At 49.1% G+C, this 17,570-nt stretch overlaps 1 protein-coding gene across 1 annotated transcript; it reads right to left on the bottom strand.

Moving 5' to 3' along the window:
* Nucleotides 1–1,300: 1,300 nt before the first annotated feature.
* On the bottom strand, nucleotides 1,301–17,032 carry ACY3 (aminoacylase 3). Its single transcript, XM_078148373.1, has 8 exons — nucleotides 16,916–17,032; nucleotides 16,259–16,375; nucleotides 9,247–9,496; nucleotides 8,465–8,660; nucleotides 7,699–7,789; nucleotides 6,419–6,526; nucleotides 5,577–5,686; nucleotides 1,301–2,211 (listed from the first exon to the last, which is right to left on the bottom strand). The coding sequence occupies exons 1-8, from the start codon at nucleotides 17,013–17,015 to the stop codon at nucleotides 2,005–2,007; spliced, it is 1,179 nt and encodes a 392-aa protein (XP_078004499.1). The 5' UTR covers nucleotides 17,016–17,032; the 3' UTR covers nucleotides 1,301–2,004.
* Nucleotides 17,033–17,570: the final 538 nt, after the last annotated feature.

Here is a 17,570-nt window from a genome sequence, read left to right as displayed (position 1 = left end):
CCTCCCCATTGAGAAAGCAAAAAAAAAATCAGTTACAGATACATATAGCTGAGTAAAACAAATTCCCATATTAGCCATGTCTGTTCCTCCGCCCCCCCCCCAAAAGGCTTCAATCCACGTTCTGAATCATTCACCTCACCATCAGAGGTTTTAACACGACTCCTCTGGAATCATGGTTGGTCATAGTCTTTCAAAGTTGTTTTTTTCTTTTTAATTAATTTATTTTGATTTATCAACAATCACTTCCATTAAGCTTTTGAGTTTTAAATTTTTCTCCCCCTCTCTCTACCTCCCTCCCCAAGACGGTGTGCAATCTGATATAGGCTCTCCATATACATTCCTATTAAACATATTTTCACATTAGTGATGTTGTAAAGAAGAATTAGAACCAATAGAAGGAACCACAAGAAAGAAGAAACAAAACATAACAGAAGAAAAAAATAACAAACAGTCTGCTTCGATCTGCATCCAAACTCCACAGTTCTTTCTTGGGATGTGGAGAGCATTTTCCAGCATGAGACTTAGAATTGTCTTAGATCCTTGCATTGCTGAGAAGGGCTAAGTCTACCAAAGTCAGTCATAGCACAATGTGGCTGTTATTGTGTACAGCTTTCTCCTGGTTCTGCTCCCTTCCCTCAGCATCAGTGGAATGGGTTAGGTATGCAAGACACAATGACTGTAGTAATCTACTATCTGATAAACCCAAAGGCCCCAGCTTCTGGGATCAGAACCCACTCTTTGACAAAAACTGCTGGGAACACTGGGAGAGAGTATGGCAGAAACTAGGCATAGACCAACATCTCACGCTATACACCAAAATAAAGTCAAGATGGATTCATGGTTTAAATATAAAGGCTGATACTATAAGCAAACTGGGAGGGCAAGGAATAGTTTACCTATCAGATCTATGGAGAACAGAAGAATTCATGACCAAACAGGAGGTAGAGAACATTAAGAAAAGCAAAATGCATAATTCTGATTACATTAAATTGAAAAGTTTTGCACAAACAAAGCCAATGCAACCAAGATTAGGAGGGAAGCAGAAAACTGGGAAAGAATTTTTACAACCGGTGTCGCTGATAAGGGCTTCATTTCTAAAATACATTGAGAACTAAGTCAAATTTATAAGAATACAAGTCATTCCCCAATTGATAGATGGTCAAAGGATATGAACAGGCAGTTCTCATATGAAGAAATGAAAGCCATCTATAGTCATATGAAAATGCGCTAAATCACTATTGATTAAAGAAATGCAAATCAAAACAACTCTGAGGTACCATATCACACCTATCAGATTGGCCAATGTGATAAAACAGAAAAATGATAAATGTTGGAGAAGATGTGGGAAAATTGGAACACCAATGCATTGTTGGTGAAGTTGTGAAATGATCCAACCATTTTGGAGAGCAATTTGGAACTATGCCCAAAGGGCTATAAAAATGTGCATACCCTTTGATCCAGCAATAGCACTTCTAGGGCTCTATCCCAAAGAGATCAAACAAATGGGAAAAGGACCCACACGTACAAAAATATTCATAGCAGCTCTTTTTGTGGTGGCAAAGAATTGGAAGTTGAGAGGATGCCCATCCATTGGGGAACGGCGGAACACGTTGTGGTATATGAATGTAATGGAATACTATTGTGCTGTAAGAAATGATGAGCAGGTGGCGGACTCCAGAAAAACCTCAAAGTTGTTTGTTGTTACAATGTTACTGTTATTGTCTACATTGTTCTCCTGGTTCTGCTTACCTCACTCTGCATCAGTTTGGATAAGTTTTCACAGGTTTGCCTATAAATATTTTTGTATAGATAGATACTTTTCATCTCTCTCTGATCTTTTTGGGGTTTAGGCAGAGTAGCAGCTGGGTCAAAGTGTATGTTTAATAACTTTTAATCACTTTTGGGGCATTGTTCCAAATTGCTTTCCAGAATGGCTGGACCAGTTGAGAGTTCTCCGAAGGTCAATGTGACTGTTTTCCCAGCCTCGATCTGGCCCCTGAGTAATCATGGGGCTGATGCCACTGGGGCCTCTAAAGGTGGGATAGAAAATGTGCATTTCTTCATCTTGTAGAAGGCGGCTCCTTTCTCACAGTAGGAGGCCTCATTGATGAAGGCTGGGTAGATGGTGGCATCACCCTCGTAGAAGATCTCTTCCCCACTGAAGAGCTGAAAAATGGGGTCTCCTGGCTTCAGAGGAAAGAAATCTTTGTCCTGAGCAAAGGAGATGAATGTCAGTGGAGACCCCAATGCTGGGGTTGGAGAAGTGGAGCAGGCTCCAGAGCAGAGGGGATTGGAAGCCATTCTCCAGTGGGCAGGGAGGCAGTGAAGCCCAGTAGAAGGAGCGATAAGGAGGGTTGGTGTTAGAAAAATCTGAAACAAAAATCTACTACAGTAAGGGAGTGAAGGAAAGCCTTTATTACACTTCTTTTGAGGTGGAGAAAAGCCTTTGCCCTGTCTAGGCCTTGACCCCAACAGGTTGCAACTGGTTTAGCCTCCAGGGCTTTTTTTTTTTTTGGCAATTGGGGTTAAGTGACTTGCCCAGGGTCACACAGCTGATAAGTGTCAAGGGTTTGGTCTGAGGCTGGATTTGAACTCAGGTCCTCCTGACCTCAGGGCCAGTGCTCCATCCACTGTGCCACCTAGCTGCCCCTCCAGGGTTCTTTCTTGAGGAACTAGTTGTTTACAGAAAGTTGGGAGCACTTTCTGATTGGTTGAGGGACTATTCAGAAGATCTTGGAAGTCCTCAGAATCCCCTTGTTCCATTGTGGAGGCCTCACTTCTAATCCTTTCCTACAGTTGGGAATCAGGGGAGCCCTCGGAGGCCCTACCTCACTGTGTGAACTTTGAGAAGGCCCCTAACCCTCTTTCAATCTTGGTTCTCTTTTCTGTAAAGGAACAGGGACTGAACCTGTGATTTCACTGATATAGAGAATTCCCTGATACAAATCAGCACCTTCTGTGAACCTTATGGTTTTAGAGAGTTACCAGGGACACGAAAGGGTTAAATGACTTGCCCAGGGTCACACCAGTGGGAGGACTTGTTCTCCTTTCTCCCTGGCTCTGAAACCAGCTCTCTGCCCACTGCACCACTCTTTCTTTCCGTAAAACTGGGATAATAGGTTGTTTGGCGTGTGTGTGTGTGTGTGTGTGTGTGTGTGTGTGTGTGTGTGTGTGTAATTATGAGGACTGATTGAATGTGTTTGCAAGGTGTTCTGGTGACAGGAAACCATAAGGCCCTATGCTAATGTGTTTTAATTACCAGGTTGTTTTTTTTGCATGAACTTTTAATTAATACGTTTAATATAATTTAACATTCTTTCTGGACTAAAAAGTGTCCTTCCGATACCCTACCATTCTATGGAAGTGACCCTGGGGCTTAAAGATAGATGCCCCCCCCCAAGTCCTCAAGGATGTGCCAGTGAGAAGCTGCCTGGCCCAGGGGCAGCTTGGCTAAAGGCAGAGGGATCTGTCACCACACTGGCCCAAGGGTGACCAATTATAGCTACATATTATTCCTAGTGATTTCAACTGCTTTACTGGACGTGTGTGTGTGCGTGTGTGTGTGCGTGTGTGCGTGTGTGTGTGTGCGTGCGTGTATCTATATATACACTTCATTCCTATTAAAAGAAAAAAAGATCAAGCCCTAACCTGGCCATGTTGCCTTCTACTCAAAAGTCTTCATTGGTTTCTTCTTGCTTCAAAGGTAAAATATAAAATCCTCAGCCTGGCATGTAAGACCTTTTCTGATCTGCCTCCCACCTGCTTGTATGACCCTGGAAAAAATGACTTGGGTCTCAGTTTCCTCATCTGACAGCTGAGGAGCTCAGACCAGATGGCCTTAGAAGTCCTTTTCCTGTGATCCCATAATGCTATTGATACCCTTCAATCCATCACTCAATGAGCATTCTATTGAGCACCTACTATGTGCCAAGGCCTAGGTTAGGCTCTGGGTGGAACAGACAAAGATAAAACCATCCCTGTCCTTCAACTGGGGGACTCCTATAACTGCGTGTTGTCTCCCCAATAGGATGCCCATTCTTGGAGAGCAGAGGTGGTTTCATTTTTTTTGGTCTTTGCATCCTCACTGTCTAGCAAAGTGCCTGGCACATAGTAGGTGCTTAATGAATGTCTTGCCCCTCAACTACTTTCCAAAGGAAACTGGGACAATGGGGGGAGGGGACAGGCCTCTGGCTAGGCTGGGCTAGAGTTGGTTTCAGTTACTCTGGACCCCCGAGCAAACTGGCATCAGAAGCCAGACTTAGGACCCCTGGGATTAATTGCTTGAGTTTGTTTAATTATAGCAGGAGGACTAATTGGAAGGCACTCCTACTGATGCATTAGCTGGTCCCCTAAAGACCTGTACTGGCCAGCTCTGGGGAAAAGACTCACTTAGCTGAGCTACTTAATAAAGGTACTCCAGGACAGCAGCTCTTCACTCAGTCAAATTAGTGTGCTTTGCTCCCCGCCTCCCTTACGTGGGTGATTATTTCTCTCCATTTGTTTACATAGATAAATTTTCTGCATTTTTCATAAATGGGCTATGGCTGTTGAGGGTGGGGTGGGAAATAGGAGATTGGGGAGGGTGGAAATAACCCTTGACCTTGGTTGAACTGCCTTCGCTAGGGTTTTTCCAATTCCCACCTTGTCTCAGTTAAGCTCAAGGGCAGAAGGAGCAGCTTAGCTGGTGCAGCCTGCTGGTCTTGGAGTCAGAAAGACTTTAACTCAAATCCAACTGCAGACATTTACCATCTGTGTGACCCCTAGGCAAGTCACTTAGCCTCAGTTTCCTCATCCATAAAATAGGGATAACAATAGCACACACACCCTCAAGGTCTGAGAAAACGAGAAAAATTTTGTGAAGCGCTTTGTAAACCTTAAAAGGTTCTATAAATGCACACTACTATTTTTCTTATTAAAATTATTATTCTTATTAAAATAGAGTTTGTCCACAACCAGACTTCAGATCTAGCCTCAGAAGGCAGGGAAGGGATGAGCCATGTTGGAAGCTAATCGGTCAATGAGCCAGTGAAGCAGCAAGCATTGACGAAGTACCTCCTATGGCCAAGGAAGCTTGCTGAGTCAAAAACAGTCCCTGCCCTTCAGGGAACTTGTATTCTCCTAGGGGAGAAAACGGGCATATAACTAAATACCTAAATAAAACGAACTAACTAAATACGGGTATACAACTGAAATATAGACAGAGCAGATGGAAGGTGACCTGAGAGGGGAGGCAGGAGCAGCTGGGAGAATGTGAGAAAAGCCTCCTGGAGAAGGTGAGGGTGGAAGGAAGTCAGGAGGTGACAGGCGAGGAGGGAGAGAATTCCAGGCCTAGGGTACAGCTACAGTGTGGAGGGAGGGGATGGCATGTGGTGAGTAGGAGTGGAAGGGTAAGAAGGTGAGGATGACTGCTGTGGAGTGATGGAGGGAAGAAGGGGGTAACAAGGCTGGAGAGGGAGCAGGGCCAGGCTGGCAAGAGCTTTAAATGCCAAACAGAGGAGGCACCTCCGTCCTCAGCTGACATCTGCTGCTCCTACAAAGCCCCGAGGGCAGCTCCCTGGTCAGTGCTGAGCACTCACCTGGAGCCGGGGGTGGACAAATCCCAGTAACTCCCCGCAGGGAGACCGAGGAAAATCCACGGGCTCTATGATCTTATAAGCCACAATGTCGAAAGCAGGGAATGAGGTACCTGGGGGGGACGGAGAACGGGAATCACGGAACATTAAAGCTGGAAAGACCCACCCCCTTGTTTTACAGATGAAAGAGGGGACTGGACTTGGCCAGGGTCACACAGCCAGTTGGGGCAGCACCTAGGACTCAGACCCAGGTCCTCTGCCCAACAGACCTGTGAGGGAGAGAGGCTGCAGACCCTGGCAGCTCCCTCCCCTGCCTCATGGGTCCTAATGAATCTGTTTATTTTGCATGCATCAGATCGGGCATTCCTTGAAGGCCAGGTTTCTGGTGAAGCTTTGTATGCCCAGGACCCAGCATAGGCTTCTTCATGAACTAGGCTAATCAGCTTTTGTTGGATGACAACGGATGAGTGGATGGGTGGGAGGCTGGATGGACAGAAGGACCAGATGAGTGAACCTGAGGATGGCCAAGGATCCCCAAGGCCTACGGGGTGGGGAGGGGGAAATGATGCTCAGGGACCTTCCTTCTCCCCCCAGCACTTGGTCATTTCTCCCTCATGCTTGGGGCAGATTCCTGTCTTGGCAAATGCTGAGGGTGATGATGGGGCTGCCAGGGTGGAGCCATCAGGTAGGCCCATCCAGGCTGTTCTGGGACAGGACGGGGGGCAAGCCCTTCCTCTGTCTCCACCTTCTAGCCTCGAGAGCCTCAGCAGAACAGCCTAGCCTCTAGAGGTTAAGGGGGATAAAAGGGGGTAAGGATTCCTGCAGGGAGGGCTTGGGGCACTCACCCTGGTTGAAGAGGTCGTTGAAGTCCAGACCACAAGCCACCAGGGCTCTCATATGAGACAAGACATCAGCTCGAAGCACCCTGTGTGGGTGGGAAGAGGGAGGCAGTCCTCTCATAAGAAACAGGGACACAAACACGCACATACACACCACACACAGCCTGACTGCCCCGTGACAAGGGGCTTACCTCCCCTCACCCCCATAGAGAGACCTCAGCTCCCCTGGGGCTAGAGTTCCCCTCAAGCATTCAGACACCTCATCCCCCCAGAGACATCAAGGTCCCCTTCCAATTTACACATCCCTCATCTTCCTTACCAGTTGAGCAGAAGCCCTCCCTGCCCCATCATCTCCCTCCTCTGCTAGTCCTTCTCCCCTATCCCACCCCACCCCACAGGGAAATGACTTTCTATCTATTTTGTGTTTGCTTTTCTAAGGCACAATGCATCCCGCTACATCCTGGCAACGAAAGGAAGGTCCTTTAGCGCAGGGGCTGCTTTATTTTTGTCTTTGAATCTCCAGCCCAGAGCCCACAACGTGGTACCTGAATAAATGTTTGTTGAATTGGATTGGAAGCCTGCAAGGCCTCTCAATGGGATGGTTCCCCAGGATAACAAGAGCAGCAGGAGAAAGAAAGGGATTTAAGATGAAGTTTTCCCAGGGGTTTCTGAGCTTCCCTTGTGGTCTGCTTGGAGCCTCACAATCTCCCTATTATTATTATCTCATTTTTACAGAGAAGGAAACTGAGGCTCAGAGAGGTTGCATGCCTAATATATGTCTGAGGTGAGACTTCAGCCCAGGTCTTCCTTGCTCCGAATCCAGACTTCTATCCATTTACGGCAAGCCAAAGGCTCGCTTTCCAATTCTACCTTGGATGCTCACAAATTGTAAGCCGTGGGGCCAGTTCCCTAACCTATCACCCATGTTTCTTCATCTGTAAAATGAGTGGGCTGGGTTGAGTGGCCTTTGAGGTCCCTTTCAGCTCCAGAGCTGTGACCTCCCCTCATCTCCCACAGAGAAACCTCAGCTCTCTCAGGTCCCCCATCTTCCTGCCCCTCCCAAAGACCCTAGTCTCCAAGGCCCCCTTTCCACAACACTATTTAGGAACCTCTTCCCTGAGGGCCCATCTCCTCTCATCCCCCCTCTCCTCCAGACAGCAAAGGCCCCAGTGGAATCCACATCCCCCAAAACATATACACTAAGGAACCCCAATCCCCTAGAGCTCTATGGGAGAGCCCAAGGTCCATCCTGTTCCCATCCCTACTGGGGTCCCCATTTGTAATACCCAGGCCATTCTTGGCAACTGACTGGAGGGCATAGCTTTCCTGTCCAGGACAGCCATATAGATAGATTGGACATGGGCTCTGAGTGTGTTTCTGAAAGGCAAAGGAACAAAGGGGGGGTCAACGTGGTGGTTCTCAGGAGACCTGGGCTCTAGACCTGCATCTGTCATAGTTGAGGTGCCAAGGTAGATGAGTGGCTCCGCATTTCTAAGCCTCTGTTTCCTCATCTGTAAAATGGGGTGATGACATCCACCTTACCTTTCTTTCAGGGTGTGATGAGCAGTTTGGGAAGGAAGAAGGTGGGGTTGAGGCACTGGGAGAGGGAGAAGGTGCTCAATAATTATTTGTTGAATCAATGAATGAGCGAATGAGTGACTGTCTCCTGCCTCTCAAGTCCAAGGCTTTTTCTACCCTACTGAAGGTAAGGGAAAGGGAAGGGGAGGTAAAGGGAATAAGGTGAGGGAGGCCGGCCATGTGGTGGAACAGAAAGAACCCTGCATTTGGAGTCAGAGGACCTGGGGGGAATCCCTGGTTTTGTGAGGTATTGCTGGTACGATCTTGGACCACTCTGACCCTCAGTGTCCTTCACTGTCAAATGAGGGAACTAGATTAGACAATCCCCAAAGGCCCTTGCACCTCTAAATCTGTGGTGCTAGAACTTAGACCAGCTCGGTCCTCATTCTCCTGGGAGACCCAGGGCCTGGCTCCTCTCTGGCCAATCCTAAAGGCCGAGGGTCACACTGTGTGGGAAAGGGTGAGGAAGGGGACCTGGATATAGTGACACGTATGCATAGTGAAGATGTTCTCCTCAGAGTCCGAGATCAGGCAGGCCGCCATGTTGGAGACTGTGTTGTGAAGGGCCAAGATGAAGTCGAAGGCGTCAGCTGAGCCTTTGGGACCCAAGAGCTGGTTGATCTCCTGGGCCTGTCTCACCTCATACGGGCCATCCCGTGTGTCCTGGGAGCTGTGAGGTCACTGTCTGGAAGGCAGCCAGCCAGCATTCACAGGCAACTATAACAGCAGCCTCAAAGTCAACACTACTGATTGCATTTTCCCCTAATAAAGCAGTCTCCCACAAGATCCTGACTTACTGTTTAAGTGACAATTTGTCTTATGCAAATATGCTGTGATTGGTGGTTTACGGCTCACCTCTCCATGGATAGCTCACCTGCTTTTAAACATTACCTGGAAAAGTGTGGGGAGCTGAGATTTCACATTTCTCTGGCAAGCACAGACTGAGATGCTTGAGGGTCCTAGTTCAAGATCTTTTACTTTTGATTTGATTTAGTAAAATGCATGTGTGAATGAGTCATCCTTTTGGGTCATGCAAAATGGGAAAGAAACGAGTCTCTTGATGGGATGGGGGCTGAGCCAATCTGACCAGTTACAGATCATTGCTGGGAATTCTCCTGCCCTTAGATTATTGTAGAATGAAGCCTGGCTGAGGCCCTGGGAGCTGGGGCAGCCACAGGGCGGGATGATGGCTTGTCATCGGTCCTCCTTCTTTCAGGGTCAAGGGAAGGCCTAGGCACAGCTAGGGCACCACTCACGTGAGGAAGGCCCTTGTGAAGCTTCTGTTCAGGTCCTGGCTGACATAGCGGATGCAGTGCTTTGTGGCTTTGGGGTTGGCCAGGAAGGGCGTGGCTGCAAAGGTCCCCCTCTGCAGCTCGGAAGGGCCCTGTAGCCAGTGTTTCACCAGGTAGATGCTGCAGAGCTCATTCCCGTGGGTGCCTCCCATCACAGCCACACGCTCCAGCTGACGCTCTCTGGGGGGTGTTGAGTACATCCTGGAGTCTGTACCTGGAACAGAAAAGGGGAGACTGCTCCTTGGACCCTCATCCCCAGAGACTGGGTGGCCTTAGGCAGTTGCTATGGCAAAGAGGGGCCTCGTGGGGCCCTTGCCTCTCTTTGGGGCCCCAGGCACTTCCCAGCTTGCCTTGTCCTGCCTTCCAGAAGCTCAGAGCTGACAAAGCCCCACAAAGGCAGGCATGTCAGCAGACAGGCCAAGAGGCACAAATCCCCTCTGCTAGTGGAGGCAGAGGCTTCAATGGAGGGTTTGGAGTCAGAAGTTCTGGGTTCTAACCCCATCTCTGACACTTCCTGTCTAGGTGACCTTCAGCAGTCATTTAATATGTCTAATCCATAAAGGGAGGGTTGTAGTAGGTGACTTCTTTTTTTTTTTTAAATTAGGCAGTTGGAGTTAAGTAACTTGCCCAGGGTCACACAGCTAGTAAGTGTCTGAGATTGGATTTGAACTCAGGTCTTCCTGATTCCAGGGCCAGTGCTCTATCCACTGTGCCCCCTAGAGGCTGCAAGTACATGATTTCTAAGCAGGAGTAGACATGGGTAGTAAAAAGAGTTTAGAGGGGCAGCTAGGTGGTGCAGGGGATAGAGCTCTGGCCTTGGAGTCAGGAGGACTTGAGTTGAAATCCTGCCTCAGACACTTGACACTTATTAGCTGTGTGACCCTGGGCAAGTCACTTAACCCCGATTGCTTCACAAAAAAACAAAAAAACCCAAACAAAAAAAGGAGTTGGAGTAAGTGACTTCTGAGGTTGCTTCTGGCTCTGCATCAACGACCCTGGACCTCTTGTGTGTCTAAATGTGAGTTTTGGACAGGGGGATGATAGAAGTGGGGGGATGGTAGAAGTGGGGGGATGGTAGAAGTGGGGGATGGTAGAAGTGGGGGGATGGTAGAAGTGGGGGAATGGTAGAAGTGGGGGATGGTAGAAGTGGGGGGATGGTAGAAGTGAGGGTCTGGGGACAGGGAGATGAAGAGTTCTCTGACAAAGATCAGAGATCTGAGATAGAATAGGAATGAATACAAAGATATGGCCTTATTAATAAGAGCCATTCCCCAAAAGATAAATGGTGAAGGGATATAAACAGGAAATTTTCAAAAGAAGAAACAGAAGCTATCAGCAACTATATGAAAACACATGCCAAATCACCAATAGTCAGAGCAATGCAAACCAAAACAACTCTGAAGTTCTATCTTATAACCTTGAGCTCCCTCAAGACGTCAAAAGAGAGAAATGGTAATTGCTGGAGGGGATGTGGGAGGATGGGCACATTACTATACTGTTAGTGCAGAGGCAAATCATTGCCACCATTCTGGAAAGCAATTTGGAGCTATGGTTCAAAACTTGTGAGATCACCCTGATCTTCTGATACCGCTACTGGGCTGATGCCCCAAAGACAGCAAAGAGAGGAGGAAAGCATCCATATGCGCAAAAACATCTGTAGCAGCTCTTTCTGTGTGGCGAAGAATGGGAAATAAAAGTGGCGTCCATCCCTCGGAGCATGGCTGAACAAGTTGTGATACAAGAACGTGGTGGAATACTACTGAAATTATGCATGTGATGGATTCAGAGAAACCAGAGAAAACAGCTAAACTGACACACAGGGCAGAGAGCGGGAACCGGAGAATAATGTGTACAATGATTAGAGTAATGCAAACAATTATAACAGGAGTCTAAAACATACCTACACTACCTAAGACGGTGTCATGTAGAGGCACCCCAACTCACTCAGGGTACCTGAGAACTCTGAGGGGGGAAGTAACTAGTCTGGCTTTGAGAGAGCCGGGAAGAAAACCACTTTAAAAATCTTTTCCTTTTGAATTTACTCATTATTTAATTCTTAAAAATGGAATTCACTGGGGTTTTTTTTATGTTTTAAATTCCAAATTCTATCCCTCCCTCCCTTCTCTCCCTGTGCTGGGAGACGGTAAGCACTTTGATACATGTGCAGTCATGCAAAACATTTTCACATTAGTCATTTTGTGTAAGAAAATTCAAACCAAAAAAAAGAAAGAAAATGAAGACGAACATGCTTCAGTCTGTATTCAGATACCAGCAGTTCTTTCTCTGGAGGTGGATAGCATTTTTCATCATGAGTTCATTGGGATTGTCTTGGATCATCGTATTGTTGAGAACGGCAAACTCATTCACAGTTGATCGCCGTACAATGTTGCGGTCACTGTGTGCAGTGTTCTCCTGGCTCTGCTCACTTCACTCTATATTAGTTCGCCGAGGGCTTTCCGGGTTTTTCTGAAATCATCCTGCTCATCATTTCTGGTAGCACAATAGTAGTCCAGCATGGCAATACACCACAGCTTGTTCAGCCAAACTGAGGCATCCCCTTGATTTCCAATTCTTGACCATCGCCAAAAGAGCTGCTATAAATCTTTTTGTACGAATAGGTTCTTCTCCATTCTTTTTTTATCTCTTTGGGATGCAGACCTAGTGGTAGGATTGCTGGCTCAAAGGTGACACACAGCCCCTTTAGGTACAGTTTCAAATTATTCTCCAGAATGGTTGGATCGGTTCACAACTCCACCTACAATTCATTAGTGTCCCAGTCCCACATCTCCAACATTTGTCATTTTCCTTTTCTGTCGCATGAGCCGATCTGCTAGGTGTGAGGTGGTACCTCAGAGTTGTTTTCATTTGTATCTCTCTAATCATCAATGATTCGGAGCATTTTTTCATGACTATGGATAGCTTTGGTTTCTTCATCTGAAAACTTCCTGTTCATAGCCTTTGACCATTTATCAATTGGGGAATGACTTGTATTTTTATAAATTAGACTCAGTTTGAGAAATGAGGCCTTTATCAGAGACGCTTGTAAAAAATTCCCCCAGTTTTCTGCTTTCCTTCTAATTTTGGTTACATTGGTTTTGTTTGTGCAGGGGCAGGGAGATGGAGCACCAAAGGAGGGGGAGGGGTTTGAGGAAGGGGAGGATAGAAGGACCTGTGGACAGAGGGACAAAGAACAGGGTAGGAAGGATAGCAGAATGGATGGGCAGGAGCAAGAGGAAGAGAGCAGAAGAAGAGAGAGGGGGATGGAAAGACAAGAAGGTGGAGGATTAGCAAGTGGGGGGGTTTTGGAGGGGGCACAGAAGGATGGGGAATGGAAGGAAAAGGAGCTAGAGGAGCAGGGATGGAGGGAAGAGGGGACGGGAGATGGGAGATGAAAGCCCAGAAAGGGTCTGGCTCAGCACTGACCTGGGCTCAGTCTCTCCACCACTGTCTGCTCCCTCCCTGGGTGAGGCTCCTTCTCTATGGGAACCTCATTCTCGAAGCTCCAGGTTTGGGAAGGTGGTTCAAAGGCTGCCCGTGTCTCCAGCAGCTGCCCAGAGTTCACTGGATCTTGACAGGCACAGGAGACTTTGGCCTCATGACCTGTCCTTCCCTCACTACGCAGTGACCAGGATCTGTCTCTTGCCAAGCCTGGACGTCCTCTAGGCTGCCTGAGCGCCTATGCCGGATGGGAGTGGGCAGGCCAGCTGAGAGCCGAGTTAAAGGGAAAGGAATGAGGACAGAGCAGAGCTTTCCCATTTCGCTGAGGGCAAAACCTCTCTTCTATTTCCCCCTGTCAGCTCAAGGGAGAAGAGAAAACACATGGGCTGCGAGAGGGGAGGGGGGATTGGGGTCACTACCAGTCTTTATGTTGGACAAGTGAAAAGAACTAAACATGGCAGTGGAAGGGGTAACAAAACAGTCTCTGACTGTGGAGAGAAAAGCACTTTGCAAGCCCTGGGCCCCCAGCCCAGGCCCTTAACCCTTAACCCAGTGCCCCCTCCAGCTAAGACAGAACTGCAGAGAAAGTGTGAAGATATGCGGGGAGGAGTTAGTTTCTTCCCAGAGAGAGGAGGGGGAGGAGCAAGAGGAGGAGGAGAAGGGGGAGGAGGGGAGGAGGGGGGGAGGAGGAGGAGGAGGAGGGGAGGGTGAGGAGGAGGAGGAGGAGGAGGAGGAGGAGGAGGAGAACATGGAGTTAACTTTCTAGTTAACTGCAGGTTTACCTGCAAGCTCTGTTGAGGTCTAGGGGTTCTGGGAACCCTGAAATTCAAGGGCAAAAAACCTTGAAAGAATTCAACTCATGCCTTCTTTCAGTCAGAGACTAGGTTTATTAAAACACCAGTGAAGGTGGGCGAGACTTGAAGAATCCATGCTATAGGCCAGATTTTAATAATCTGACCAATTTGGTAGACAAGACTGACCTTTAACTGATGGAGTCATTGGGAGGTAACCCGGAAGGGCCTAGAAGGAATTAAGGGTGCAAAGTGGCTGGGGGCAATCGGGAGGTAAGAGACCATGAAGGGCTGGGCTAGGTCAGAAGTCACAGAATTGGAGACTGCAGCAGCCAAGCCACAAGGCCAGGACAGTTGAAAGGATTATTAACTGGGAAGGGCCAGGTGCCCTAGCTGAAAAGTCCAGGGCTTTGTAGGGGTTCATCTTCAGTGCCCCATTACTCCCAACCATAACCCCCCACACAACCAGTGAGCATACAACACAAAGTAAAACAGCAGACCCACAGAGCACATTTAACAGCATATATAGTTTTCCTCACCCATTGTCCCCCACCTCCAGAGCCCGGATGAGAGGAAGCCTCCCCCTGAGTGCCAGAGAACAATTTTCTAGCTCTTTCAGTGGGATAGAAAGCTGCCTGCCACAAGAAGGGGGCAGCAACCTCCAGGGTGGAAAAGTACATATTCTCTAACCAGATGGCCATGCAGCCCCCCCAGCCCCCAGACAAGCACTGGGAGGGCTTGGAGGCCCCTCTTCCTGGCCCTGCCCAGACATACTTACCTGGGAGCCAGGTTTTTAACCACTGCTGCTTACTGTGAGGTGTGGGATGGCTGATTCCCAGATGGGGGGGGTGACTCTGGCCCTGCCCCTCCCCTTCCTCCCATCCCCCACCCACCAGTTTTGCCAGGTTCAGTGATTTTTCAGCTACTGCCCTAGAGGGCCCTTCCCCACTGTCCTACTAGTTTCCTGTGCTTGACTTCCCACCGTCTAAAACTTGAAACCTGGGACTCTGTGCTCTGGCTCTGAGCTGGTGCTTCTCCAAACTTTCTGGGCCCCTCTTAGGGTCATCTGTAACATGGGGGTGAGCTTCCCTCACAAGACAATGAGGATGGAGAGGAATAATGGTGGTAACCGGCTCCAGTTCAGTGCAGATGCCCAGGACTTAGCTCAGTGCTTGGCACATAGTAGGTGCTTACTAAATGCTTACTGACTGACCTGACTCCTCCTTTCCTCCTTCCTGCTCTCCTTTCCTCCTTCCCTCTCTTTTTTCTTTCTTCCTTTTTCTTTCTCTCTTTCTTTCTCTTCCTTCTTTCCTTTCTCTTTCTCCTTTTTTCCCTTTCTCTTTCTCTTCCTTCTTTCCTTCCTTTCTTTTTCTTTCTTCCTTTCTCTTCCTTCCTTGCTGTTTCTTTTTTCTTTCCCTCTTTCTTTTTCTTTTTTCCTTTCCCTTTCTTTCTCTTCCTTCCTTCCTTCCTTCCTTCCTTCCTTTCTTTCTTCCTTTCTTTCTTTCTTTCTTTCTTTCTTTCTTTCTTTCTTTCTTTCTTTCTTTCTTTCTTTCTTTCTTTCTTTCTTTCTTTCTTTCTTTCTTTCTTTCTCTTTCTTTGCAGGCAAGCTCCCCTCCCCTCCCATATCTCAGCTCATTTCAGCCCTGCTCCCCAGCCCCCACTGCCCAACAGAGCCCCAGCCCATCCATCTCCCTGCGGCCAGAGCTGCCACTGGCCCGACTGGTATTGAGCAGCGATATGAAGAGGTGTGAGAGAGAGTGGTGGGCGCGGGGGACTGGCTGGCAGGAGAGATGGATGAGGGAGGCAAGGAGAGGGCAGCAGGAGAGCCCCAGGCAGGAGAGAGACAGGAGGATTGAGGCAGGAGCCCACAGAGCTGGAGCTGTCAGCACACACGCATGCATAGACATGCACACACATATGTACGCATACACAGACTCACACAGATATACACACTCAGGGAGGCCCACATACACATGGACCAGGCAGTGGAAAGGCTGCTGCCTTTGAGGTCCAAACCCCGAGTCTGCAAACAAGCTCTCCAGCCTGGGGCCTTCTGTCCAGAGCTCAGCTGTTCAGGGACACTGTTCCAGCCAAGTCCTCTGAAGTGGTTGAGATGGGATGACAGATGTGGTCTAGTCTGGGGTGCTGCTAGCTGAGCCCCACTTCCTCGACTGGTATGGTCTAGTCTGGGGTTGAGGGCTGTGGAACGTCGGGCTTCGGAAGGGGAAAGAGCTCTCCCCAACAGCTTCAAGGCCACAACTCCCTCGCCCTCAGTCACCAACTTGGTGGAGTACTTGCCGTATGCCCAGCCCAGGGCCAGGACCACAATAGGGGGGGTGGGGGTGGGGAGCACAGAAGGGCCCCTTGGAGACAAAGCCCTGGCCCTGCTGCTGGCAGGGAGCCCAAGAGGGCAGGCCCTGGGTTCCAGGGGGGCCAGACACAGCCCTTTCCAGGCCTCAGCCAGCCAGCAGAGAGGAGCAGCCGGCTCCTGTAATCAAGGTGACCCCATCTCTATCTCAAAGAAAGATCAGGGCTCTCAGCTTTCTGTCTAACCCTGGGTGGCATCAGTCATCTAAAGCAGCTAGTTGTCAGGCAATAAACACTTATTAAGCCCCTGCTGTGTGCCAGGCATTGGGCTAAACACTGACGACATAAAGAAAGATAGAAGGAGGTCAGTCCCTGCTCTCAAGGAGCTAGGAATCTAGTGAGGAGGACGACCCTCTGTAAGGAGGCACAAAGAAGCTCACCTGGACAAAGTAAAGCAAGCTGCATGGCCTTGGAGAGGCAGTAGGATGTGGAGCAGGCACTCTGCTCAGGGCTCAGCCAGACCTCGGCAACGTCTCGCTCGGTCTCAGTTTCTTCACCTGTAAAAGGAGGATATAAGAGGCGTTGACCCCCCAAAACAGCGTCTGTTCTAAGAAAGAAAGAGTTAGGGTGCGTGTGTCCGCATTTCAATTTCTTTCACAGGCTGGTATGATTCACATTGCGTGGAGTTACAGTCCCAAACTAAGCCCGCCTAAGGGGCCAGTCTAGAAGGGGCTCAGTCTGGGATCTTGAGGTACCCGACTGTACACCTTCTCAACTCACATCCCCAGTGGAGCGGCCGGCAAAGGCCAGGAGGCCTGCAGCTCAATTACACAAGTGCCTACACTGTCCTAGGCACCAAGGACACAAGTGAAACTGTCTCTGCCTTCCAAGAGCTTGGGAGGGGGAGGGTGGAAAGAGGAGAGGAGAGGAGAGCAGTAACTGAGAATTAAAAGAAATTCAGTCTTTGAAGAGGCAGAGGGGCCGAGGAAGGTCCTGGCAGCTGTGGAGGACAGCTGGCCTGAACAAAGGTTGGGGCGGGAGATGGCACAGCAAGTGTGAGGCCAGCTACCCAGGCTGAGCATTTATTGAATGCTTACTGTGTGGCTGGCATCGTGCTAAGTCTGGGGGGCAGATCCAAGCCTGCTGACAGTCCCTGCTCCCAAGGAGTTTACATCCTGATGTCAAGGGGCCTCGCATGCCAGGCTCGGAGTGTGTAATTGATTTCCAGAACAGCAGCGCGGCACCACAGCTTGGCGAGTGGGGGAGTAATGCCGTTGGCCCTGGGCTTTGGGGAGGTCACTGAGGCGGCTGAGTGGAGGACAGGCTGGAGGCCGGGAGGCCAGCAGGATGCTGTTGCAATAGCTCAGAGGAGGGGTGCAACCAGGTGGGGGCTGGAGGTGGAGGACAGGACTTGGCACAGCCTCGTGGGGCCATTGTGAGGTCATGACTATTGTTGCTGCCATTAGAGGATTCTAAGCTCACAGGCCTACAGCTGGAAGGAACCTCAGTGGTCATCTTACAGAAAAGGAAACTGAGGCCAGAGATACAGAACCATGGTTGCTTCTCCCAATCACTGGGGCCGCTCAAGGTTGGGCTTTGGCCTTGTTTAGAGGGAGCTCAGACACCCCCCCTGCTTCCAGCTTCCTTCGGCCCACAGTGACCTCTGCCCCTGCCCACATCCTCATCCTCACACTCAGTGCCCTCGCCATCACTACCCTTGCTTGCAAAGAACCATGAGTGCAGGATTCAGGG

This window comes from Phascolarctos cinereus, unplaced genomic scaffold (assembly GCF_003287225.1).
Source record: "Phascolarctos cinereus isolate Bilbo 61053 unplaced genomic scaffold, phaCin_HiC Scaffold_9;HRSCAF=440, whole genome shotgun sequence".
In the NCBI taxonomy this organism is placed as follows: domain Eukaryota; kingdom Metazoa; phylum Chordata; class Mammalia; order Diprotodontia; family Phascolarctidae; genus Phascolarctos; species Phascolarctos cinereus.
The sequence above is the reverse complement of the archived record's forward strand: the minus strand, read 5'-3'. Positions and strand labels throughout refer to the sequence as shown.